The 27975-nt window shown below is 37.2% G+C and overlaps 2 protein-coding genes across 3 annotated transcripts in view; one reads left to right on the forward strand and one right to left on the reverse strand.

Moving 5' to 3' along the window:
• The window catches only part of LOC109076850, a 472477-nt gene that overhangs the window by 151177 nt on the left and 293325 nt on the right, over positions 1 to 27975 (reverse strand). The window lies entirely within an intron of this gene.
• nr1d4b (nuclear receptor subfamily 1, group D, member 4b) lies at positions 15994 to 27750 on the forward strand. Its single transcript, XM_042733477.1, has 8 exons — positions 15994 to 16605; positions 21922 to 22251; positions 22342 to 22430; positions 22614 to 22756; positions 25347 to 25914; positions 26016 to 26201; positions 26971 to 27181; positions 27366 to 27750. Exons 1-8 carry the CDS (start codon positions 16590 to 16592, stop codon positions 27560 to 27562), a joined length of 1740 nt encoding a protein of 579 aa, XP_042589411.1. The 5' UTR covers positions 15994 to 16589; the 3' UTR covers positions 27563 to 27750.

The following is a 27975-nucleotide window of genomic DNA, read 5'->3' on the forward strand; positions in this document are numbered from 1 at the left end:
CACCTAGACACTCTTTATGAATACTGTGGTTTCAGACATACTACTCTTCTCACATACCCATTTCGCCTACGATATAGTGGGTAAGTAGCCATATGCGAACGATACTTAAGTATACGTATGTCCGAATCTCACAGGAAATAGTGCTACATCCAGGTTAATCTCGCCCACTCTTTTGTGGATATTGGGATTTCTTGCAAACTTTTCCTTCGTCTAATGCTTTTTGCCTACTAAATAGTATGGAAGTATGTGGTTTCGAATGCAGCCATTAACATTGTCACATCCATTACCAAGCTAAAATCTTCAGAGAGTTGTCATGATAGAAATTTGATGCAGTTTTGGAATATTGAAGGGGTCATGACATGCATTTTTTAATTATTATTATTATTTATTTTATTTTATTTTATTTTATTTTATTTTATTTTATTTTATTTTATTTTATTTTATTTATTTATTTCTATTCTAATTATTATATATAATACGTTTTTGCACATATTCTTTTACTCTTCCAATTGTCCTGTAGTCAGTAGACTCGTGGTCTATGTCACAAATTGAATGGGCATCTGTATGCTGTAGACATGAGGTGATGCTCACATCCGGTGTAGGTAAGATGTCAGCCGTTGAATGACTGATCGCTACACTCTTAAAAATAAAGGTGCTTCAAAAAGTTCTTCAAGCGATGCCATAGAAGAACCATTTTTGGTTCCACAAAGAACCATTCAGTCAAAGGTTCTTTAAAGAACCATCTTTTTCTTACCTTTTTATAATCTGAAGAGCCTTCTTTCGCCACAAAGAACCTTTTATGAAACAGAAAGGTTCTTCAGATGTTAAAGGTTATTTATGGAACCATTTAGACAAAAAGGTTCTTCTATGGCATCATGAAGCACCTTTATTTTTAAGAATGTAGTGGGTGGGGCCTATGGTGTGATGATGTAGAACTATTCTTTGACGACTTACTCTGGAGGCAGTTATGTGCAAATAATATCATTTCTCATGACATGACAACTTTAAGACTAGGTACTTAGCAACCAACAACCAATCACATGCCTTCTGTTTACAATTACAGAAACACTGTGTTGTATAAACAGTTGTTTCATCGTTTGAGGGGGAAAATGTCAAATGGTGCCTGAAAATGCGTCAACTGGAGTTGGTAAGAGTTTAATTCTTACCATTACGGTTCAGAACGTCCATTCAGGAAAAACATGACGTAAACAGTTTTAGTAATGTACAGCATAAGAATACCCAGAATTAATTGTTAACCCTTGGTAAACTATGAGCAGTTTTGAAACATTACACAAGAGAACCCAGGTTTCCCTTTTACTGGGGGTTTAGACTGACCCAGGGTTAACTATTTCAAGTGTGAAAAGCCTTAGAATGAGTGAAATACATGTGTATAGACACATCAAACATTTTTTGTCAATCATAACTTAATTATAACCTTAACTATTCTGTGCATTTCCAAGTTTGAATGAAAAAAAAAAAAAAAATCCCAGATTTTCAAAGTAGTCTCGAACCTTCGGACCCCACTGTATATACCTGCTAGTTTGCAGGAGTAAATTAATTAGGCATGATAGAAGCTTTCCTGTACACATCAGCGTATTCTTGTGGTATAAATATGGAATATAAGAATATATCCAATGCATACAGATAAGTTAAACAAATATATGATGGCATAAGAACAAAAAAGTTAGGAGAAGAACAGAGTATGGTTGAGTGAGTTTTTAGAGAACATAAAATGGGGCCCCGTGAGCCTCAGGCTGAAGGAAGAAAAGAGAAGTGTGTGTGTGTGTGTGTGTGTGTGTGAGAGAGAGAGAGAGAGAGAGAGAGAGACAGTATGTGGGTGTGTGTGTCTGTGTGTGTGTGAGAGAGACAGTAGGCTTTAATCAACAGCAAGTTGTCTGCAATGAGATCACGATACAGTCCACAAAAATCAACAACATCATTTTACACAAACGCACACACATACACACCAACAACAACTCAAGCTGACACAGACAAACAAAACATGCACACACACACACACACACACACACCAACAACAACACTCGAGCAGACACAGACAAAGATGTTAAGCAGAAAGTAAACGCTAATGTGTTTCATACTCAAAAGTCCAAAAAAAAAACACACACACACTCTGAACACACTGTGCTGCATTTAAAGAGACCTGGCAAGAAAAAGAGGGGAAAATGAGATTGAAATGGACAGAGAGAGAGGAAGAGAGAGAGAGTTTTTAGTTTTGGGTTATAAAGTTAAGCTCACATCCTAACCAATGAAAGAGTGCATTCATTGTGCAGACGCCCAAATGTGAAGTCATTTATACATCTCCACTGCCATGGAAACACACACAAACCCTTTAATTACTTCATGCATGTTGACACAAGGCCATGTGCTGCTCACACACAGTCCCATACACAAATATAAGCGTAAAATTAAGGTTTAGCCTACACATACAAAAATTAAATACAAACTGTGTGATAGTGATATTAAAGGTGATTTTCTCCTGGTGAATGAATGAAAGAATATTGGTAGCTCTTTATTTTTAACCAATTCCTCACTATTAAATGGTTGCTTATAGCTTGCATATTAGTAGCATATTAGCTGTTTATTAGTACTTATAAAGCACATATTAATGCCTTATTCTACATAACAATATTTTTAGATCTTTTAATCTACCCCATATCTAAACTTAACAACTAAATTACTAACTATTAGTAAGCACCAAATAATGAGTTTAATGAGACAAAAGTAGTAGTTAATAGATGTTAATGGAAATGGACCTTAAAATAAGGCGGGACCAGAACTGCATATGCACTGAAAAAAATAAATAAAAAATAAATAAATTAGGGAAGAGTATTTTGTGTGGGATCTTATAATTTGCCAATTTATTGAATTTTGCTCACCTGCATCTGTTGTGTATTGGACGTGGATCATCAAAAAATATAAATAAACATATACACATATATTAACACACACATATATATATATATATATATATATATATATATATATTAGAGTGGGCCTGTGTTTTTTTTTTTTTTTTTTTTTTACCGCAATGAATAAAGGGATACTCCATCCCAAAATGAAAATTTTGTCATTATTCACTTACCCCATGTCATTTCAAACCCGTAAAAGCTTTGTTCATCTTCAGAACACAATTTAAGATATTTTGGATGAAAACCGGTAGGCTTGAGACTGTCCCATAGACTGCCAAGTAAATAACAGTGTCAAGGTTATTTAGGTCTCCATATCACTGTATGCTGTGTATGCCCTTCTGTGTCATCCACGCCACAAGGATGCACTATTTTATTTCAAATCAAAGCTAAATACACATAGAAACAGCGCATCCTTGTGGCGTGGATGACACAGAAGGGCATACAAAGCATACACTGATATGGAGAGACACATAGTCGACATTAATAAAGTCGTTATTTTTGTCTTCTTTGCTTACAAGAAGTGTTCCCGTCGCTTCATATATAACCCAGATGTCATGTCTCATGGCAGATGGAGTATTCTGACGATGACTTTCATACATTTTATGGACCTTGACACTGCTATTTACTTGGCAGTCTATGGAACAGTCACAAGCCTCCAGGTTTTCATCCAAAATATCTTAAATTGTGTTCCGAAGACGAATGGAGCTTTTACGGGTTTGGAATGACATGGGGGTAAGTGATTAATGACTAGATTTTCATTTTGGGGTAGAGTATCCCTTTAAGACAGAATTTAAGCTTTGTTGAGCACACGTCAAACATAGTCCAGTCTCAGCAAAATTTGGTTTGTTTTCATTTCTCATCATATGAGAAATGCCATCCATGTGGATGTTACTTTGACACGTACCACCTACCTAAGCATTGTTGCATTATTTGCTATTGTAGTAAATGGGGACACAAATATATATTTTGTCCCAACCTGTGTTCTTAACTAGCTTTGCTTGAAACACTTTCTGAGTCAACCAGCTTCACCATTAAACCAGCTCCAAACTAGACTGGAAAGGAATGCTGCTCCAAGCTGTGGTGTGTTTCCCAAAAGCATTGTTAGCAAACTATGGTCATTAGTTCCATTGAACTCTATAGGTAATGAAGGAACTTGTGGTTTTGATTTTTTTATATATATGTGTATATATATATATATATATATATATATATATATATTATATATATATATATATTATAATATATATACTATATATATATATAAATATATATATATTAAAAACGAGTTTGTTGTGATTGGAACAACTTTAAAGTCCAGAAGTGTGTGATCCTCAGTCGCTTAGTGTATGATGGTCTGTTTTTCCCTGTGACTACTTACAAAGACGGTAAGTGTGCATTGTTAGCATTTTAAACAACCTGGTCTCATGGCATAAACGTACCTGGGTGCACTTTTTAGCAAGAAATACGTACCAATAAGTACATATCACTGCAGTTTCCAAAATAAATGAACACTAGAGGCAGTAAAACTCCAACACCTTTTATTCCTTTTCACACAAATTTACAGAATTTCAATTTAATAAAGTGTAATTTTCACACAATTACTTGAAGAATATCATGTTAAAACAATATTAATATGCTGGGAGATTTGAAAACTGATGTTTTTAAATGTTAGCATCACACATATCCAGCTTCATATCTATAGGGTTCGATTTGTTCGGTAGCTCACGGAGTATGGAGACGGACTTGAGAGACGAGGACCTCTGGTTCAAATCCTATGCCACAGTTTGATAAAACAGTTCAAATCTGCATATAAGGAAGTTGAAATGGCACGGCTGCATCAAAAAATGAGTTTTGTATTTGTTAACACTACCGGGTAAGTTTAGGGTTGGGTTTGGTGTAGGGCCTATTTCCAACACGATAGAGCACTAACTTTTAGTGACAGTCCCCGGATATTTGAATTCTGAACCGCTACAATACGTAACAGAAGCAACATAATAAAAACACAGCAATATGTACCTATTTCAGCGTAATAAAAAACGTTCCAGGGTTAACGAATTGAACCAGTGTTTTAGCGCCACTCATTGGACATTTCTCTTTGAAACTGTGGCGAAACGTGCAGTAACGAAGGTAAAAACGGTGTTCCACAAAAAGTGCACAGAGGTACGTATTTTTATGAGACCAGGTTGGTTTTAAAATCTCTTCAGATTTTAAAAGTCATGTATTCCAGCCTTTAGCAACATCTAAAAACAACACTCTGAACACTTTAGTAATGAAAAAACACCACCCTAGTAACCACCCACAACACCATGGCATCACAGTGGCTGAGTTTTGCGTTGACAAACAACACTCACATTTTCTTCTGAAAATCTAAATCTAGTATTCAGCATGTTTATTTAGGAAAAAGTTGTGTGTGTGTGTGTGTGTGTGTGTGACATGTTTAACTACTCTCGTTTGGCATGAAATAAAACTTAAATAACTGAAATAAGCCAGTGATGTCATTATAAACCTGCTGTGAACTCAGGTCCATCAACTGCCATTACTGTCAGATTCTCGCCTGCTTTGCAGTCATTCTTTTTTCTTCTTCTTCTTCTTCTTCTTCTTTCTTGCCATTTTCCCTCACTTAAGCCTTCACTACTTTCCACTCCCCCATCTGTAATGGAACATCTATTTTTGCTTAAATCGCCTCACAGTCGGGAGAAAGATGGTTACCACAGTCTTTCTGTTTTTACTCTGTTCTCTCTCTCTCTCTCTCTCTCTCTCTCTGTAACTTTGAGACTTTTTCTCTTTCTCCCTCACAATGATTGAATTACCATAAGTTTGTAGCCATGCCAAAATGTGCCAGGTTGTTCTGATTAAGACAGACATCATAAAAGTTTTTAAAACTCCAAATTATTATAAAAAAGAGAGAGAGAAAACGAGAGAGAGAACAAAAAAACGAGAAGGAGGAGTTTGAATAATGGAAAAGCAGTTTGATGCACATATGGAAACAATTGTACAATTTCTGCTGTTTCTGCCAGGAGCATGAGTTTACAATCACCACTAGAGAGACGCTGTCCTCTAATCCATTAGTCTATTAACAACTGCCTCAGGCCTTCAGATCTGTAACAAATTTAGTTAAAAAATACTGATGTTGTTGTTGTTGTTGAGGGACAGGAAAATACTGAAAATACAGATACTGTTGTTTTTGTTGTTTTACCTTTTGCATCTATATACAGAGGCTATATGGACACTCAAGCCACACTTTAAAACATAAGTCATTGGAACATGTTCTGTGCTATGCTAACAACAATGAAAAAAGGTTATTTCTGAGAAAACGTCATTTGAAGCATTGTTAAAATTATAGGTTTATATATAAAATGAATTGATCCCCTTTGTCAAAGTGAGAAAACTTCTGCAGAACTGCAGTGAAACATTTTCTTAAACAAGAGCAGGTCAGGAGGTCAGGAAACCATCCATAATACAGAACAGTCATATTGTGAAGTGACATGTAAGAATGCTTATAATGGATTTTAAGAATTGAAAAAGTGTGAACAAATAATACTTAAAGGGGTCATATGATGCGATTTCAATTTATTCTTCTTCTTTGGAGTGTTACAAGCTCTTGGTGCATAAGGAAGATCTGTAAAGTTGCGAAGACTAAAGTCTCAAATCCAAAGAGATATTCTTTATAAAAATTAAGAGTCAACCACACCTACTTAAAACTACTTAAGTACCTACTTATACTTTTAGTATACTTAACTGGTATACTTAAAGTCTACTAAATTGGAACAACTAATTTTGTAGTTAATGCACTTTAATTGTGCAGAAGAAGATATACTTAAAAGATATACTTAGTATATTTGATTGTGCTAAAGTGGAACTATTGCAAGTACACTTCAGGTACACTTTAAATATTTTGCTTTTAAAGTCTGATATTATTCAAAGATCATACAATCCTCATCAATAGTGATATTAAAACACATTTTAGACTTAATATTAAGAAAAGTGCATTGTGCACAAGTAATATGCCAAGTAAAGTTTAATTATAATTTTTATATAAGTCTTGAGTTATCTGTCAGTAAATATGTTAGTAGATTTGAACTATACTTAGTATGAAATAAATGTATTTTAAATATATTACTTTTTTACTAGGAACAGCTAATTCTAACATGCCCCCACATGTCTACGTCACGATGTGGGAAGATTTGCATAACGCCGCCCAAATGTTCACGCTAAGAAAGACGGTGTATCTTTTATTTGGTATGTTTGGACCTTCCAAAAGAGGACACGACTAGAAATCAGTTTTTAAGCTGTATTTACAACACTGTTCCAGAACAGTTCAATCCAAATATTCAGATGTTTGTAGCGCATTTTACGGAGGACGAAGACTGTTTCCTCAACTTTGCAAGGATAGTCTGGTGCTTCTGACTCACAGCCTGTAAGTACGTTTACATATTTAAAGAATTTGCCTCTGATGATTCAAATGCGAGTTTTGAGCATTGTAGAGTAGAGCTTGTTTGTCGTTTCCCCGATCACAAATGCAGACATGGTTTTATGTTAATGCAGCGCGATATGCAGCGCGATATGCAACGCAACGTACAAAAAGACAGTATAAGTCATTATAATCAGTAATTATGTCCCCACTGGATGCAACAAATGCCTCGTTAGTAATGGGTTTTATTGTTTTTGTCTCTGCGCTCCAGGAGACGGCATCACAGTATGTTAAGGGACGTAACATTTCCGTCACATGCTTGAGGCATTCAGCCAATCACAATGCACTGAATAGCTGGCCAATCAGAGCACACCTCGCTTTTCAGAACGATGAGTTTCGTAAAAATTTACGTGTTTCAGAAAGGCGGGGCACAGAAGAGCAACAATAATGTACATTATATGGAAAATGTGTTTTTTGAAACTTAAACCGCATAAACACATTTCATTACACCAAATACACAAAATAATGTTTTTTTTAGCAATGTCATATGACCCCTGTGAGATATTTAATATTTTCTGTGTTTTGATTTGCCAGTATCCTAACCAAAAACTGGAGTCTGTTTTGAAGGACTGTGAACTGAGAGCTTTATCTGATTCCCACAATCTTTAGGCTAGACACGATAAGCAAATTAATTCCTGCTTTTGTGACAAAAATTGTCTTGGTGCAGAAATTGAAAATGTGAAGATGTTATATTTATTTACCATGTTTACTTCAGAAACTGCATAACTGAATAAAATTTGGATAGATACAAATAAATTGTTATAAATTATGATTCAACAAAATACAATGTTGCCTTTTGCATAGCTGCTGTTTTTAGAATGCATTCATCAACTTTACAGGCAATTCAAGCCTTTGGTGTGCTTGCATATACATTGACTAAATGTAATTTGCAAATAATGCTGATTACATGTGTTGGTCTGTGTGAGTGCACATGTGCTTGTGTTTATAAGAGTGTCTGTATGAATTAGAGCGTTGAATGCTCCAGGCTCAAGGTATTTTGCAAGTGTGTGTTGGCAGAGCTGTATGTTGAGTTTCCAAACACCACGCTCATGCTGTAATTACCAACATCCCCATCATAACATGTCCTGACAAAAACCCTTTTACTTCCCTGGATGCCTCCTTTTTTTTTTTTAATCCTATGCAGACTCATTTTCTGTAGGCTATGAACATCCCCTATGTTGCATTCTGCACATCGCTAGCATCACTGTCCAAAGAATACAAATCTTATAACACAGGTGTTCCAGAAAGCAGGCTTAACAAGTAAACTCAGCTGCAGTACTGAAGATGTCTTTAGCCCTCTAGCGGTTGAGGTGTCACGTCCCTTGCGGAGGAACAATGTTTTGGTAATTGTAGTAAAGGAGTTTGAGGTGCTGTTTGAGGTGATCATTGTATTACTAACAACATCACTCAGCCCTCTCCTAAAACAAAAGATACTGATATCCCTGGTGTCTTTTGGGCAGGTAACTGTCTTCCATTGTTGTTTTGACCCATTTAAATAAATAGCAAACATTACAAAAGGCAGCATTGACATTAGACATAACAATTGCTAGACTATCTTACCTGTCGAGCAATAAAAGCCATCTCTCTGGGACGGTTTCAAATTATTTGAAATCTTGGAGTTGCCGCCATCATCCCTGAAAAGCTTGTCCGTTCCCGCTTAATCGAGCTGATGCCTCATTATTGACAATAGTCTAATTTATGCACCCGTATATATTATATTAATATTATAGAGGTAGTCATATATTTATTATAGCCTAGATGTCAACTACGCATTATATTTATAGTGAAGTTATATTATTTTTAAACTGGGTTCATCCCAAATGAAAAAGCTAATTTATTATTAAAACATAATTAAATTCAATAAAACAATTAATTTGATCAGTTTGATAGTAGATTGTGTTTGGGTTACAGCTGTCAATTTCTAAACAAATAAAAGAATAATCTGTTCCAGTCATTCCAATTCAACTTCATGTGTGGCATTTCAAATCAGATTCTAACGCATTAATTGAAATACAGCCAATTCTATCTGTTGATGTAAGGGCGCCCTCGTGTGGTTCATATACTGAGTACAACTGCAAGTTCTTTGCAAAGACATATATTTAAAAAAATTAAAATAAAAAAAAATGTTCAATTAAAATTTCAGTTAAAATATAAAAAAGTAGTAATATAATAATTAACTACCTGCAGTGAACATGAACAAAACTCCAAATCCACAATAATGACTTTATTTATATAACAAAGAGAAAAAAAATACTGATAAGGCTAAAAAAAAGTTATAAAGATAAGAAAAGCAGTAGAAATAGGAGAGTCAGAAAGAAGTAGACAAAGCAGACTTGCAGGTTATTATGACATCACTATTTATTCAAAGGCGATTGTGAAATAATATTTGTCAGCTTAATTACATAACATGTGGCTATTGTGATAATTAAGAATTAGTTAGATAATTAGTTACCAGATTAAATTAAGATTCTTATTACAAGTTATATTTTTGAGAATGCATACACTTTCTGAGTTTTAATTATTGTTATTATCTCTTTTTTTAGTTATTGAAATATATACAAATATATGGATCACTGTCTCATAGTCTGTTGATAGTAAGTGTGATGGTCATCAAGAAATATTTCAAAACAACAAAATGAACATCGACAAAGCTAAATAATTTGATTCATTTGTATTCCCAGTCACTGGGAATACTAATTCAACAATAACAGGGAAAAAGATCTTCAGACGATGAATCTTAATTTATATAAATGCAATAATGAATATGAAATGACTAAGAGACAGTAAACACAATCAGCTGAGTAAACATGGGATGGTTAACTGTGTCCACACCTCTTGTTCAAAGACTGAGCATCGTCACCAGAAATCATGCATGATTTTAATCAAGCGCTCTCACCTAAATGATTTTAGCTATGAGATTTACAAAAATACAGAGGCCTGGATATATAAATACACATATAAATACATATTAAAATGTCTACATATAAAAAAATATAGTAGTAGCACTTCCTGTGATCAGTACTACTTCAGTGCTAAACAGTGTTGAGTGAGTTAATAAATCAGTTAAAATAGAGAGTTCAGACCAGCCTAACATGGCTCTTTATTTTTAACATTAGTAAATACATATGGCTACTGCAATGCATGCAGATAATGTGAATGAGTAGAATGGCAGAGATGTTGGATCAAGCCTGCAGGTGGCAGAGCAGAATAAAAACATCCCTCATCTGATTACAGTCCAGTTCTCAGAAGACTGAAACAGCAACCATTAAGACTCACATTACTTGCACTTTTGTATAGCCTTTGTAAATTATGAGTATCAATGATTAATTGTTTATCCTTCATCTGTCTTTACATGTGGACCACAATAAGCTTTTTAATGTTAATTTGTAACTTTTATATATATATATATATATATATATATATATATATATATATATATATATGACACTTAATTTAATTTTTAATCTTATAACAATCATTAAATTAAAATCCCTTTCCTTTTTTTGAAAATTAATTTTTTAAAAAAAAAACCATGCTTTTAATGTAAATTCTTTTTATTTTTTAGAAATGTATTTTGTTATATAAACACTTAAACACTTCTGTTTTAACTAATTAAATATCTTTTAATAGTTTCTTCTCTTGATAACTTGAAATTAGTTTTGAATGCTATAAAAAACTAAATGCATGATTTTTACATGGCCCAGATTATCATTAAATGATTTTAAGATTCCAACTTTAAATCCTACACAGATTGAAAGGGTATAAATATATATAGAAAAAGAAAATGTTCCCCTTTGTTGCTAAAAGCTTTCTGTGATGTTCTGTACTCTGGCCTCTCTCCTTCTGTTTCAGGTTCTTCATACAGTAACCCAGTATGCAGCAGACCTATTTTTAGACTCTATAGTCTCCTGTCCACTTATACAGTATCCACTCTTGGAAAACATGGCCTTATTAGCAATAGTTAGGAGGCTGGTCAAATCTTTCAAGCATAAATCTATTTTAGAACATGGCTATGTGTTCTAGGAAAATGAGTCATGATGTTTGTTAACAAATTACCGTCACATGTTATACTTTTCCAAGATCATCTGATCAACAATAAAATAAAAACAGTCATATTGTAAATGATAGTTTTAATGTTCTATTGTAATATATTGTAAATGTATTCCTGTGATCAAAGCTGAATTTTCAGCATCATTACTCCAGTCTTCAGTGTCACATGATGCTCAAGAAACATTTCTCAGTGTTATTAGATTTGTACACTACAGTACATGTGTATACCTCTCATTTGTAATTTCATTTTTTGTGATCTACCAGCAGGGGAGAGCAGGGTGAGCCAGTGTTTACTTACGATATGTTTAAAGTGAGCACATGACAATAATGCGTCCAGCTTAAATTATGTACATACATTTCAGGATGTGCTGCATCCTCGGGAATAATCACTTTAGATATAAAGTAAACTGCTTTAAAAAAAAAGTGGTCTCTAGACTCAATTTGTGAAGGTTAGATTTTGAGCCCCTCTGTGAGTGTGAGCCTTTTAATGGACTGGCCATCTATCCAGGGTTTTTCTCACCTAAGGCTCAACATGCTGAGTTAGGATCCAGCTCCACACGAACCTAAGAAGGACAACGAGGTTTGGATAATAGGTTGGATGTATGGATGACTTCTTAAAAGTTTTATTGAAAGATACAGTTCACAACGTTGAAGGCATTTTAATTCTTTAAAAAAAATTCAGCACAAAATAGAGTTCAAATTGAAGAATTAAAAAAACAAAACAAAACTGACTGTGGTTGAATTTACAGAACTGGGCCAAGACTCAAAGTCCCACTTATAAATGTTGCAGGGAAATACAATTTATAAAATTTTCTTAAACAAGTCATGTTTTACATTTTCAGGACAAAAATCAAGTTCAAAATAAAGAACGAAATAAAAAAAAAAAATAATTATGGGAATTATTCCACCTAGACCTGGTGTATACAGGCGTGTGACAGTAGGTGGCGATAGTAAAGCCAAAAGGACTGTTCTTATACACACAAGTTGTTTAGTGTGCTGTACAATTCAGGCGTTTATTGTTGACTTTACAGGCAAGACTAATGATGTCTAAGTGCAGATTATACGTTAATGTTTTATGTATACAGTATTTTCATTGTATTTTGTGAAGAGTTTATTTCATTCAGATGATATCAGCAGTTTAACAAGTGTGTAATCATTAAGAAAGGCCATTAAGAAATGTAAAGAACAACGCAGGTTGTGGTATATGATATATGAGTTAAAAGAGTTTATTAAATTTGGATTCTGTTTACTTTTGATGTACTCGGAAATGTACCGGGATTAATAAAGTGTTACATTGTGTAACACGAGAGTCATTCATACGATTTCAGTTCGTAAACGTGTATCTAATGACTTCCGTTCATTAATCATAAAAGCGTTTGAGAGTTGTCAACAAAGGCAGACTTAAAGGGTTACTCCATCCCAAAATGAAAATTTATTAATCACTCACCCCCATGTCGTTCCAAACCCGTAAAAGATTCGTTCATCTTTGGAACACAATTTAAGATATTTTAGATGAAAACCGGGAGGCTTGAGACTGTCCCATAGACTGCCAAATAAATAACAGTGTCAAGGTCCAGAAAAGTATGAAAAGCATCGTCAGAATAGTCCATCTGTCATCAGTGATTCAACTGTAACGTTATAAAAGTGAAATAGCAACTTTATTCAACAATTTGTCTCCTCTGTGTCCTCCTCTGAGTCACAAGCCTCCCGGTTTTCATCCAAAATATCTTAAATTGTGTTCTGAAGACGAATGATGCTTTTACAGGTTTGGAATGACATGGAGGTAAGTGATTAATGACAAAATTTTCATTTTGGGGTGGAGTATCCATTTAACCAATAAGCAAGGTAAGCGGTCACTTAGGGCCCTAGGGAATCATGGGTCCCATCTGATATCGACGAAACACATTTGGCAAATGTTCCAGGCTATGTACCACTTTGATTTAAGACACACACTTGAAAATTACCCAAGCACTTACCTTCGGGGGAATCCCCGCTGCCATTTTAAAGTGCGTTCCCCTTTGTGAAGTGGACAAGGGAAGTTAATATGGACAGACCCTCGACCCCTATTGACTGAGGGAGCGTGTCCACTTCATATGCAAACTTCATACAGCTCCACAGACTACAGTGCAATGCAATTCCAAGTGATCAACTAGATGGAGGGAATTTTGTGAGCCCCAGTGCATATTTGTGTTCGCACTATGATGAACTTTAGAAGTTTCTATTTACAACATGTTTTGCAGCATTAAGCAATGTACTCACAGACATACCTGTTGATTTTTTATTATTATTATTATTTTTTTTTTTTAATGTGATGGCCAATCAGATGCGTTGGGACTGATTTGCTGCTCTATACACTTGAGTTTTCGTTCAATGCTGAGCTCTGTGCGCTCACTGATACTTTCATTTTAACAAAGTACAAAGTGTAGACGCAATGTAAAGAAGAGATCCAGTGTGCAAACTAGAGAGTTTAACTGATTATAAATGTTACATCCCTTTTGTTCCATTTCTCTTTTTTTGAAAGGCGTTTGTGTTTGTCTTCTGTCCTTGTTCCTGCAGTCTAACTGATTATAATTCATTATAAATAACAAAGCGATAAAATGTTTAGTTAATTAAATTGTTATATTTGTTGTAAATTTGTTGTAATTGTTGCAAAATCATTTGAATTATTAACATAAAGAAACAAAGTAAGTTAGGCAGGCTATAGCTTACCATATAACTCGTTCACATGACAGCTAGCTGCGTTCACATCATGTTGTAATTTCTAGATGACAACACGTGACACATGCGACTAAGAGCTCCCTTGATCTCAAGAGACACACTAGTGACTGACGCAAGAGGCTGCGGTCTTAAGCATCCTTGTTAATGCCTCTGCCTCTGTGCTGGGAAAGCCGGTTCGAATCCTGCTCGGAGCGAATGAGGGGAGTAGAACTGGAGGAGTTACACTCACAGAGCCTCACATGTTGTAATCTTGAAATTATGGCAATCATGACGAGGCATTAATGCAGCTACTGTTTCACAACAGAGATTTTCACCTCAGTGAATAAAGTATACACATAACCTTTAACCTTTATTCATGTTGTTTTCTTAAAATGATTCACTTGTGTGTTTGTTTCTGAGCACGCTGACTCAAGCCGCCATGCACTCTTAGTAATAGTTTACATTTTACTTTTTTCTTGGCCTTCAGAACCCTTAGACAAATTGAATGGGATGAAAACAACATCATATTTACTGAATTTAGCTACACTATAGACAAGTTGTGAAGATGTAAATAAACTACAAACTATAAGAGAGAGAGACAGCAAAATAAGGGTTACAAAAGTTAAAGAGCACATAGTTGGTGCGTTGCCGACCCATACCTGGAATTTGCTTAGGGCCCCCAAATCACTAAGTCCGCCCCTGGTTGTCAGTTACAGAGAATGACAAAGACTGTTCTCATACACATGAATTCACAATGTCAGCATTGTTCGGTGTGACAGTCTGCTGTACAGTTCACGTTGTGTATTGTATCACAATAGAATGTTCTGCCAGGATGAATCCGCCTGTTCTGTGTGTAACAGCACTGTGTACAGTATGTACAGTAGTGTATATGATCTGAAACCTAGTAAATGTTCGCTCAGGGTTACAAACATGATTTTCATGGCTTCACTATATTATATTTAATCCAATCTGTAATTTACGGCACCAAAAATGACAGGTCCAAGTTTATATTAAGTGGCCTTAACTACTGTGCTGACATTTAAATGAATAATTTGGTAAAATGCACTTATTGTGTACATAAATGCTATTACGTTGTCCTTATATTTTGGAAAATAATTGCATGTAATTAAATCTGAAATTAATTTCTGTAAATACATTTATAATTACACTGTTGACCCATCCCTTAAACCTACCCATACCACCAAACCTGTCCCTAAACTTACCCATATCCCACCTTAATAGCATCAGAAGTGTTTTGTAATACAGTAATATGAACACAACAACTAAAATGTTTTGATGTAAGTACACTAAGGCCTAATATGAAATCGGACCGAATGACACACTACAGTATAAGACACAAGTTGGACTTTTATAAAAGACCGCATACTGCAAGATGTATATAGATCAATGTTAACTAAATTCCCAGAGGGGCAGTAATTGTGTAACATGCTTATAGAACTTGCTTATAGTGCTTTGTTTGAAATGAAACTGAAGATGAAATGAATTTCATCAATGTTTAGTTAGGGTTCTCCATCAGAATTTTTTTTTTTTTTTTTTTTTTCTCAAGTTGTTCCAATATGGGTCTCTAATTTAGGCACATGGTCTACATCCAAACCAGGCCAAACACGTGAGAGTGAGACCCCAGGATGCCTCTGAGAGCAGTTGATGTGGTTTTCACCCTCGATGGCTCCAAGCCTATCAGTCGAGTGTACTGTGGAGAGGAGCAACATAAAGCTGTGGAGGAAGTAAACAGCAGTCACGGTGCGCTCCTCCTCCTCTACATGTGCTTCCTCCACGCCTCTCCTCCCCCTCATCAGAACGGCGCTCATTTGCATAAAATGTGTGTCAGTGGGGCAGTGCTCACATGCAGCGCGCGCATGCAGCATGCATTCCTATGGCAAACGAGTCCACGCGCAGTCATCTGCCACTGAGAGCAGAGAGGAGGCAACAGGAGGAAGAGCAGCTCTACTACAGTAGCGTGACTGGGAAGGAAAGAAAGAGGGCGTGTGAACACAGTTCTTGCCATACAAAAACACAAACAATTTAAAGGGCAAAGAAAGGAGGGGAAACTAGCGGGGAAAAAGCTCAGTCACATTTTAAGACACCTGAAAACGTGTGAGGCTTGTGCATGTCTCAAACTAGTTACACAGCTCTGCCTTGGAGAAGGATGCCCAGTGCACTGGCTCTGATTGTTTTGAAGAAAAGCGCTACTGTAATGCACGCGATACAGTCTTTAAGGACATCTTTCAAAGAGTGAGGACGGCACATTGCCCTGCTTTCCTGAAGGACATCTGGCATTACAGTGTCGCTTCTTTCTCGAGACATTGCCTAACAGTCTTCTTGAAGTTCTTACCTGTGTGGACGGAGTTTGAAACACGCTGAAAATTAGAGACTCTACTCCGATACCTGCATTTCCTTCATCAACACCAGGAACAGACGCCATGGACGGCAGTCCAGGTGAGCTCAAAACACGCATGAATGCAGCTCAATTATTTGCACGGATAATAGTAATGTTTTTTTCACCCGTTTACGTATTTGAGCCAACTTTGTCATTTATTTTAATATCTTGTTTAACTTTAGAAAATGGTGGCACGAATATATTGGTACTGAATTTGGATATAAAATAAATACATGTACTGTCAAGATTTGTAATTAAATTACATTATACTTTGACATGTTTATCATATTACACACAATGCTTTTTAGCATCTGCACACTGCAATGAATGGTAATTTTGTTTGTTTGTTTGGTTGGGTTTTTTTATTATTTTATTTTTATTTTTTGGCTATATCGCGAACGGACTACAATGTTTTGGCAAATGTTTCCGGTCTCGCGTTGCACGTAAACAAACTCACGTGCAGCTCGCTCTGCTCACGCGCTCTTCCCAGTAGACTTGTACATCATGACGCATCATCCTCATAAATTAATCGTGAATTGTTTCAAGGCGTGACCTCCAACCCAGCGACTTGTTGTTAAAATCAATTTGCAGTCGTAAAAGAGAAAGCTATGTAGCCTTATTCTTTTCCGTTTCTTTAGTGCGTTAACACCCGTCCCCAGCAGCTGTGGGGGTGGGTAAAATCCAAGCCCAACCCTGGCTACTGTAAGGTTTTCGTTTTCGACCAGGTTACTGTGATTTATTAACCAAGTCACGCTTGTGCGCCGATGCCTGACTGTCATTCTCTGTACATTCACTCCAACACGTGCTCAAAGTGTGTCAATAACTGCTCATGAACATGTGAGGAGATAAGGAAACAGTCAACATTAATGGCACAGCAGGCAATAAACCACTGTTTTGTTCACTATCATCACATGGCATTCCTTAGGAGGCAATAACATGTTTTTTTAGATGGCTAATCTTAAATTATTTATTATTACAAAAAAAGTCATAAAAGTGCTCTTAGATATTTGTATTTTTAATAAGTCTGAATGTAAAGTATCCAACTTAATAAGCTAAAATAATCAGCTCTGGCAGCAAGTATAATAATGATACATAGGAATTTCTTGTATGTTATCACAGGCTAGAATTTGCTGAAAAGTTCAACCATCAGTAGGCCTATGTTATAACATTTAAATCATTTAAATATTAGCATCTCTGGAAACACATAGCTAGCTGTGTTGGCCATGTCATATCCAGTATGTGTTTTTTTTTTTTGTGTGTGTGTGAATCTGGTGCTGGGGATTTCTTAGAAAGCACTCCATTTGCCATCTGCATGTTTTGCATGTCATCAGGCATTATGTTGTCAGGCACAGTGGTATTATTCATACAGACAGACTTTCACTTTCACCGTCACGAGGATCAACGCGGAGCTCCACGTGCCACGCGTGATTTCCCAGGCACACCCCCTCCTCGCTTGTGTTTTTGTTCCGGCAGCCCGTGTCTCATCCAGCCTCTGAAGGGAGGGAGGCTGGTCACTGGGTCAGAGTCAAAGAGGCACAGATCTGAGCTCAGATCTTTCTTCTCTGCCTGCATGATCTCTGTTTAACTCATGTTACTTGTAATTATTTGAATATTTACTAGCAATTTCTGAAAGAAAACTGTTTGCCAAACAGAAAGCTCAAGCTGTAACAAGTGTCACTCACATATTTGAACACACATGCACATTGTCCCAGTACAACATCTGCTAGTGTCCCTTAATTCTTAATTGCATTATGCACACTTGTTTATTCTTTTAAGGGATGTTGTTAAAAATAAATGAACTATATTACAAAGTAAATGATAATAGTAATAGTTGCATAAGTTATATGGTACATGTGTGTTGGCTCCTAGAAGATATAGCAACATTGACCTACTTTTCAGAGCAGCAGCACATGTCTGAGGGCATCTAGCTCTATGAACAAACCTTGAAACGAGAAATCAAAGCCTCCCAACTGAGAAAGCTCACCTGCCAAAACCAGTGAAAATGGAATTTACTTAAAGGGATAGTTCACCCGAAAATGAAAAATCTGTCACAATCACCCCCATGTTGTTTCTAACTGTATAACATTCTCTCTTTTTTCACACAAAAGAATATATTCTATGTATTAGTACTTTTTGTTACAATTTACTTCCTTTATAGGCAAGAAACATTTCTCAAAATATCAAAATACTGTAATTGATATTCCACAGTATTAAAATAAAATCATACAGGTTTGGAACTAAAAATTTTTTTTTTTTTTTTTTTTTTTGAAGAGGGGGTGGGGTGAACTTTAATGTCCATTTATGGTTTAAAATATAGTTCAGTCAGACTAATTTTGGAAATTATTTAATGTTTATGATTTTTCTATAATTTGCTATAATTATATAATTAGCTCTCTCAAATAATAGGTTATATAAATAACACAACGCAAGCAGCATTGGCATTTGCTTTTAGGGCAAGCAAGCCTGAGTATTCTAGTTGATACAAAATACCATATAGCCTAGTATTATAGTCCTTATTACAGCAGAATACAATACAATACAGCAGGGGTTCTCAACTCTGGCCATCGGGGTGCACTTTCCTGCAGAGTTTAGCATCAACCTTGATCAAACTCACCTGCCAGTAATTTTCTAGCAAAGCCACTGGAAGGCAACCTGCAACCTTTAGCCAAAAAAGCGTTACGAGTTGAGAACCCTTGCAATACAACATAGGCTACTAAACATAGATAGTAATGTAGAACTTCACTATTGTGATTTAAATCCATTCACAAAGTGATTATACTAAAATGAAGGTGCATATCAAATGAATACATAGTATCCATGTCTACATCTGTCCTGTTATCATGATTGCTTTTCAGTGGGGGGTTTGTTTTCCCTCATGACAGCTGCAAATACAGACGAAAACCACTGAAATTCATTACCCATGTGCACGTGAGACACACTAAAGCAAAGGTTTAGTATAATATAAACAAGTGAGATGAGGTGAAATGTGTTGGGTTTTTTAAAAAACAAGCTCGTATGTCGAGTAAACGTGACCGTGCACGTTCATGCATGCACTGCAGTTTCCGGTGACTCGAGTATTATAAACACGCGCGCATAAATATGGCATTGGTTACTGTTTTTAAGCCCTCTTCAAACGTGAGCAGCAGGCTGGCAGTTTGTGACTTTTTTTCTCCCTCTCTCTCTCTCGTACTGCGGCTGTTCTAGACACGGGACTGCGGAAAGGGGCTCGTGTTTTGGGGCGTTCACTATGTCAGGAGAGCATGTGAGTCGGCGGTCAGGTGGCTGGCAGCTCTGGAGGAGCGCAGCGCGCGTGGGAGTTCTCAGATCCGTGTTTACGATTCGCAAACAAATTGTTCTTTGGAGTCGGTTCTTTATAAAGATTCGGTTTAACTGACTTGGGAAATTTATTTATTTATTTATTTTATTTTAATTCTTGAAAGAACATACAAAATACCAAGTATACAACAGTAAGAAAAATCTTAATACAATTCAAGAAGTCCAAATAGTATAAAAAATAGTAGTTTAATAGTAGTAAGAAAAATAAATAAATACAGAAATAAAATGCAATACAAAGGGCTTAATCATCAAAAAAAATCTTCAAAAGATTACATAGTTGCCATAATTACATAGGTTTTTTTTTTTTTTTTTTTTTTTTTTTTTTTTTTAAATGACGCATGAGTTTTAAGGATTTGAAGAAGACCAATCTTTCTGGAAAAGTAAGAAAGTGGGGGTGACTCGGGAAGGTTAATAAGAATAGCCTAATCATTTGAACTAGGAACGAACTTTTCAACTGCACCTACACGATGGAGATAACACGACTTTCTGACGAAAGGAAAACGCGTTAGAATGGTGGCAACACTGTGCTGACAAAAAAGGACGATTAAAAAAGCTAAAATATAAAAGGTAATTCAGAACATAAAAAAAAATAAGGAATTGAACAAACACTTGTGAAATTCAGCATGCATTTCATTTTGGAGCACGTTTTGGAGACGCAACTCAAACGGATCGAATCACTGAACTGAATTGAACCGACTCCCTAAAATAAATCCGATACCCCAACGTTGCACTTGCACGTGTGAGTCAGTCTGGCTCATCCTGACTCATTTCTCACGTTTGAGCCTTCCACTGGCGCGCTTTGAAACATGTGATTCATGGAGAAAAATGAGCTGACAGACAGGGAGCAGTAGAGGATTCAAACATGTGAGACATTTCCGAGTTTACATAGAAATGAGTGGCCTGGAAGCTTATTTAAACATCCTATTGGTATAGGGGGTGGTGGGGGCTCAAATAAATGACATATATGAGGAATTCTGTAGAATGAATTTAAACATGCAAAATTTGTAAGTTGAAATTAGTCAAAATACTTAATAAACACGTGTAAGGTGTAGGAGATATGAAGAGAACCGTAAGTTAATGCGTCCCAATTCTGCTGATTTTGCTTGGGCTATAAATTAGAAAGATATTAGAGATATGTATGTTAATAGATATGACAATGTGTATTTGGTATTGACATACTAGATCTGCTACACTGCTGATGTTGCTGTAGCCCCAACAGAGCAACTGACCCTTCGTAAAAACCTGCCCTCCTTAGTTACTGTTTCTATGTCCGACAAGCCATGCCACTCTCACACTACACATCATGTTCTCACACAGTAAAAAATACATTGCGGAGCAAAGAGGAAACTGAAAACATGCTGACAGACAGAGCAGGTTATTCTGGTATGAAACAAGGTCTCAGCTTTCAAATTTTGTCTTTGTTTTTTTTTTTTGTTTTTTTTTTAAGACATTTAAACAATAAATACCATTTTGTGGCTCTTTAATGTGTCGTGACATCACTGTATTGCCTCAGTTCAAGCGGCATGTGAACAGATCGTCTTTTCATATTTACTAAGAGCATAAAATAAACACGAATGAACATCATAACGTATTTTATTTCAACCGCGAAAAGACATCAATGCACAACATTTTTCAATTTAAGTCCACCAAAGTTACATAATTACATAAACTTGTTATTGGCAATGCATATGCAGACTAGTTGCTGTGAGTATGTAGCTATGCTGTGTAAACCGCATACATACAATTACCCATAGCAGATCTAGACAGGTGGAGCTGAGGGAGGTGGAGGGTTTCTGAGGAGCGAGCTTAAAACAAACAAAAAATCAAACAATCAAAATCATTAGCAACCAAAATCACCAGATACCACTGATGTACCACATCTGGTTGTACATGTAGTGAACAATTTCATTACTGGCAGATTGCATTAAGGATGTATCAGTCTGCACCATCTGGAGTTTCACGACAGAGCTAGATATAAATAAGACCAACTTCCCTTAATGTAATATTCTTTGTTTTCCCTCCTATTCCTTCACACGCAGCTGGAGGAGTGATCCTCTATGCAGGCTCAACTGGAAGCGCCAGCCCCAGTCCAGGAAGCCCATCCAGTGGATACCAATCCCAATCTCCAGCCTCTCAACCCTCATCCCCGGAGGAGGTCTCTTTCACTGAGCTTGGTGCCCTTAAAAAACATCCAACTGGAAGCAATTTCAGTTCAACAGGGGGCAACAAACTGGTTTTCCAATTTCCAGAAGTAAGCAGTGCTACCACTGTCAACCCCATTACACCGACTGTAACATCATCAGGGCAAAACACCTACTCTCACCCAGTAGTCGGCAGGCGACCAAGTATGTTCACGGGTACCTTTACCAGTGAGTATTATCAGAGTCATTTTTGATTTTGTCTCAAATTCGGTGACCATCGTCCACTGCTAACTTACTGTTGACAAATTGTGTTACCAGAAACAGGAGGCATGGTGTTGCTTTGCAAAGTATGTGGGGATATTGCATCAGGATTTCACTATGGTGTCCATGCATGTGAGGGATGCAAGGTAAGGACACACATACACACTCAAATGCACACTGCTTGCTCATAAAATACCCTCAAAATGCATAACTGATGTGTTTAGTGTCAGCTTTGAAACTGAAGGCACCATTCACATACACACAAACTACAAACACCACACACACCTACAGAAACACACACATTCACTCTGATCTTGTGTTATCCTCAGGGTTTCTTCCGCCGCAGCATCCAGCAGAACATCCATTATAAGATGTGTGTGAAGAATGAAAGCTGTCTGATCATGAGGATGAACCGCAACCGCTGTCAGCACTGTCGATTTAAGAAGTGCCTCTCTGTCGGCATGTCCAGAGAAATAAACAAAATTAAAAATACAGTTATGAACAAAATACAAAATAGATCATTCTAGGTAAAACAACATTATTTCCACAAATACCTAGAGTGAAAAATAAGTATCTCTATTGGTAAACATTGTTAGGAATGCTGTTGTTAAACAACCACCTAGCAATGTCCTAGTAACCTCCCAGTACACCCTAGTAACTGCACTTTACTAAGCAATCATACCAAAATTGGACTGGTTGGCCTTAAGCCAGTAAGAACCCACTTAACATCCACATGCAACACCCCTGCAACTGCTCAGCAACATGATAAAAATGCTCCGTATAAATCAGCAACTTCATAATGCAGTGTTTCGCTTTGAAAATCCTGTGATCTTTTCAGTCAGAATCTGCAAATCTGGAGTTTCAAGAGAGGGCAAATAATTTTGCTAAGCAGATTTTGTGCCCGGTTCAAGTTCATTACACAAATATGATATGTTAACCGACAGAAAGTGATATTTCATGTATTGCTACACTATTGGCAACAGACAATGAACCTTTCTTGCCTGCAAAATACCACTAAATTTACCCAACCACACAACCACAATCTAAAAATTCATCACTCAACCCTTTATATTTCCTCAACCCTACATCCACCATCTGTTCTGTACTGTTTGCACCTATAGCTTACAACCTGTTCTGACAGTTTCCTTTCACCACTGATTTATTAGTGTGGGCTCTCCGAAATCCCACAAGTCATCACTCACTGTAGCAAAAATGCAGCAAATCAGCTTAATTTGGGGAATTGGGGACACAAATGGCCTGAGCACCTAGTATACTGCAGTTTAATGTGTTTCCAGGTCTTCGTTTGCTGTACTGCAGGATTAATTAAGATCCAAATGCTAGCTGGGATTTAATAAAGTACTTTTGTAGATGTAACCCAGAAGCTAAGAGCCCTTTATTTCAGCTGAATGCAGTTAATAAACATTCTAAAATATCTTTTTGATTTGTCCTCTAGCACACTTTGCCCATACAGGACATTGTTGCCTCTGGGGAGCTTTGTAAACTGGGCTGGTAATAAATCATATTTTCTGGGGCTAGTGTACATATTTAGGTGACCTAAAAAGCGGGAAAGTAAAGTGATATGCACCATCATACAACAACACAACATGAACTTACCCTACCTTTCCTCCCTCACTCCCCACTCACTCACACTGATTTCCAATTAATTTGAAAGATTATGAATATATGAATAATGCTGTATGTCCCTTACTAAATGATAAATGCTATTTGTTTATTGCACTTATCACCTGAAACCTTGAGGTCTCCTCTTACACTGCTCCATGCCTTCACGTGATGGTGCTATATGACACCTCTAAACACAAAAAGCCCTCAAATGATTGTTATATTACAGACCAAAAGACCTAGTTTTGCATTAGTGCTTATCTTAGCAGTTTTAACCTAATCTTTCTTGCTGAAGGCACCTCCCATTGCTCAACACTTTCTTGCTCCTTATCAGTCCAGTTTATCATATCATGCTCCTCTGCCATACAACATTTCACCATTTAAGCATTCTAATACCTTCTCCTCTCTGCTCTTTACACCCCTAACCTGCTAAACCTTTAACTCATGACAGTATCTATTTCACCTGCTGTCATTTACTCCATCACTCATTCCCTCAGTGACATCACCTCTGCTCCGGGTGACCCACTAACCCACTTCCCAACGGTATAGAGACACAGCGAGAGAGAGAGGAACAGAAGGATGGGGGAGGTGTATTATACAGTAGTAGGATCTATAAATAGCTCTGCGAGGTAGAGTAGGGGGAGATTGGATGGAGGTAGAACAGAAGCTTTGCATATGAGCCGTAACCTAATATGAAAGCTTGATGGTCACTGTGATGCCATCTTATTTTATGTCTCTTGTCAATACAGCGACCCTGCTGTTCTAAATATAGTAAAACCATCTACCAAATGTGTAAATGTAAGGTAGTAAACTAAAACAAGAACCTCTCGGTACTGTGTGCTGTTTGCCATTGCACAGCATCCATCGAGGACAACTGTTAACCTTTGGCCAAAGGTTTGCTTCCCTTTTAAACATCCCTGTCTATGTGACATCATCTTCGTCATCAGCACTGATGTCCAGCACTGCACACCATCCACATGCAGCCCATAATTTTGTGTCTGTGCAGACACAATTGGGGGTTAGGTGCTTTGATCAAGGGCACCTCAGTCGTAGATATTGAGGCTGGAAGAGAGCACTGTACTTTCACTCCCCCAACTAGTTGATTCGATTAACCCACAACCTTTTGTGTTACAAGTCTGACTCTCTAACCAATAGGCCACAACTGCCCCCTGTTTGGGCTACAGGAAGTTTTTAATGAATAATTTGTATTTTTAATGGCCATTTTATAAACCAGTAAGGCAATCAGCGGTTTGCTATTGTCAATAAAACTACTCCACCGCACGTGTAACAATTCCTTTTAGCCGTTACTGTATTCACAATACAGCACAGCCTCTCATACCACACTGAATTATTGTAAAGCTGCAACACAATAGAAACATTTGTATTGTACACCTTTGTATATCACCATTCTATATAGTAACATTTATACTCCCATTTCTTCCAGCTGTGAGATTTGGACGCATCCCAAAGCGCGAGAAACAACGCCTACTGGACGAAATGCAGAGTTACATGAACAGCCTTAACGAATCAGCTTCCATGGACATCACCTGTACTACACCCACTGACACTCCTTCCAGCCCTGAAGATGGCCAGTCAGAAGAGGCCATTGGTGCTATCTCGCAAGCCTATCGCAATATCTTTGTGAACGGGGAAAAGTTGTTAGTAAAGATTAATAATGAAAACAACAACAATAACAACAATCCATCTTCCTTCCGTCATAATCCAATACAAGAGTCCAGCTATAGCCAGTCTCACTCTCAGCCAAGCATCTCACCCCAAGAACATTCCATCCATTCCTCAACAAGCTGTCTACCCCGATCCAGATGCCCGGTCACCAACCACGACAACAAACCAAAAACCCAAGTTATGGACAACGGTCACTATAACTTCCCACAGTCCTCAAGTCCCAACCATGAAACTACACCTTCTCAAAGCTATCCACTGAAGCACAGCAATTATTCCACTCAAACATCTTGTCCTTGGAGACTGAGCCCTGGTGCTAAAGTTCTGGTAGGTTTTTTTTCCTTCTTTTGATGGCATATGATTTGTTGCAGGTCTTAATTTAAACCATTATTTATGAGAAAAAATGGTTTCTTTCTGTGTTTCTCTAGGCATGTCCTCTCAATGCATGCCCCGTCTCCCCAGCCAGTCACTCCAGTCAACAGGTTTGGGAGAGTTTTTCCCAGTGCTTCACTCCAGCTGTTAAAGAAGTGGTTGAATTTGCCAAGAGCATTCCAGGGTTTCAGGCCCTGAGTCAACACGATCAGGTCATGCTGCTGAAGGCAGGAACCTTTCAGGTGAGAAGCATCAATGTCTTTCCTCAAATCAGTTCTGATCAGACTGTCCTAGACTAGACGCATATGCTTAATGTTTCCTCCATGACTTTATATGGCAGGGGTGTCAAATTCAGTGCCTGGAGAGCCACTGTCCTGCAGAGTTTAGCTCCAAACCTAAATATACACACCTGAACCAGCTGATCAGGGTCTTCAGGATTACTAGAAACTTCCAGGCAGGTGTTTTGGAGATGGTTGGAGCTATAATTTGCAGGACAGTGGCCCTCCAGGTTAATGTTTGACACATATGCTGTATGGGGTCTCTATCACAAGAAGACAGGTTTTAGTGATAGATTATTTCGAAAGAATTCAGACAGACTTATAATGAATAAAAAAAGGTGTATTATCACACGGTCCTTCGACCTTCTGCCGTATATCATTTTTTTTTGTATATAAGAGCATATCACTGTTTATGCAACCCTGAGCAAAGAACAATTCAGTTCAGACCAGTTCTGTAAGTTGGTTCAATTGAATAATTAAAAAGATTTGAATTTCCCAAGCAGTTTTAAGTTTTACATACAAATGGTGTTATGGAGGAATATTTACAGACTGTGCAAGACTCTAGACCAATATCATTACAAGATTTGTTTTTCTATTACTCAGTAATTAAAGTCTGAAAGCAAAATATGTCCAGTGCTTCTATATTAATGAAGAATGCCTTTAAGAGTTATTGTCAAATCTTGAACAGTTAATTTAATGTTGTTTTTCGAACCCTTACTTTGGTTCATTGCAGGTTCTAATGGTGAGGTTCTGCTCACTGTTTGATGCCAAGGAGCGTACCGTAACATTCCTGAATGGTCAGACCTACCCACTGGCATCCCTGCGAGTGCTAGGCATGTGTGGCCTTCTGGACGCCATGTTTGAGTTCAGTGAGAAGCTGGGGAACATGGGTCTGGAGGCCGATGAGATGGCCCTCTTCATGGCTGTGGTGCTAGTTTCTGCAGGTACCTTGGATTCCCAGTAATTGAGAGAATTACCATATGCAAGCAATATTTGAAGTATGTTTAGATAGTTGTCTGAGGTAGCTGATTGTGTTGACAGACAGCGAGGCAGCTTACTAGAGTTTGAAACAGAGCTGTGATGATTTACGTCCCCTAAACGTTTCCTCATTATTTTGCTCTCTATCAGATCGTTCAGGTATCTCAGATGTGGGGGCCGTAGAGCAGCTCCAGGAGGATTTGATCGGGGCTCTTCGCGCGCTCATCACTCGACGAAGGCCAGAGGACAGCTCACTCTTCCCCAAACTCCTGCTACGTCTGCCTGACCTCCGAACCCTCAACAACCAGCACTCCGAGAAACTCCTAGCCTTCCATATTGACCCCTGAGAACAGAAAGAGACAATTACCAGACCTACCCAAGTCTACACATTGATAATAAGTGGTCAACAATAGATTCAGGGTGCTTTTCTTGTACAAAAAAGCCATGCATAATTCAGGATAAACGTCTGACTAGCATTTACACAAACACCTCAGACTTGCTTTTCCGATGTAACAAAAGAAGTACAGAAGTATGGAGCATAAAGTAGACTTAAAAACTTATGAGGAGGGTTCACAATATGAGATGATGGCAGAAGAATATTTAGAATTAATCATGATGTGCTGGATGATTCTTTAAAACTATAATAAATCCGAACTAACATTCAAGGATCAGTGTCGGTATAAAGGAATGGAAAATAACTCCAAATCAAATGCATAAATCAATAATTTCATTAAACACATATCACACATTGAACAACCTT

The sequence above is a fragment of the Cyprinus carpio genome, chromosome B11, assembly GCF_018340385.1.
Source record: "Cyprinus carpio isolate SPL01 chromosome B11, ASM1834038v1, whole genome shotgun sequence".
Lineage (NCBI taxonomy): Eukaryota > Metazoa > Chordata > Actinopteri > Cypriniformes > Cyprinidae > Cyprinus > Cyprinus carpio.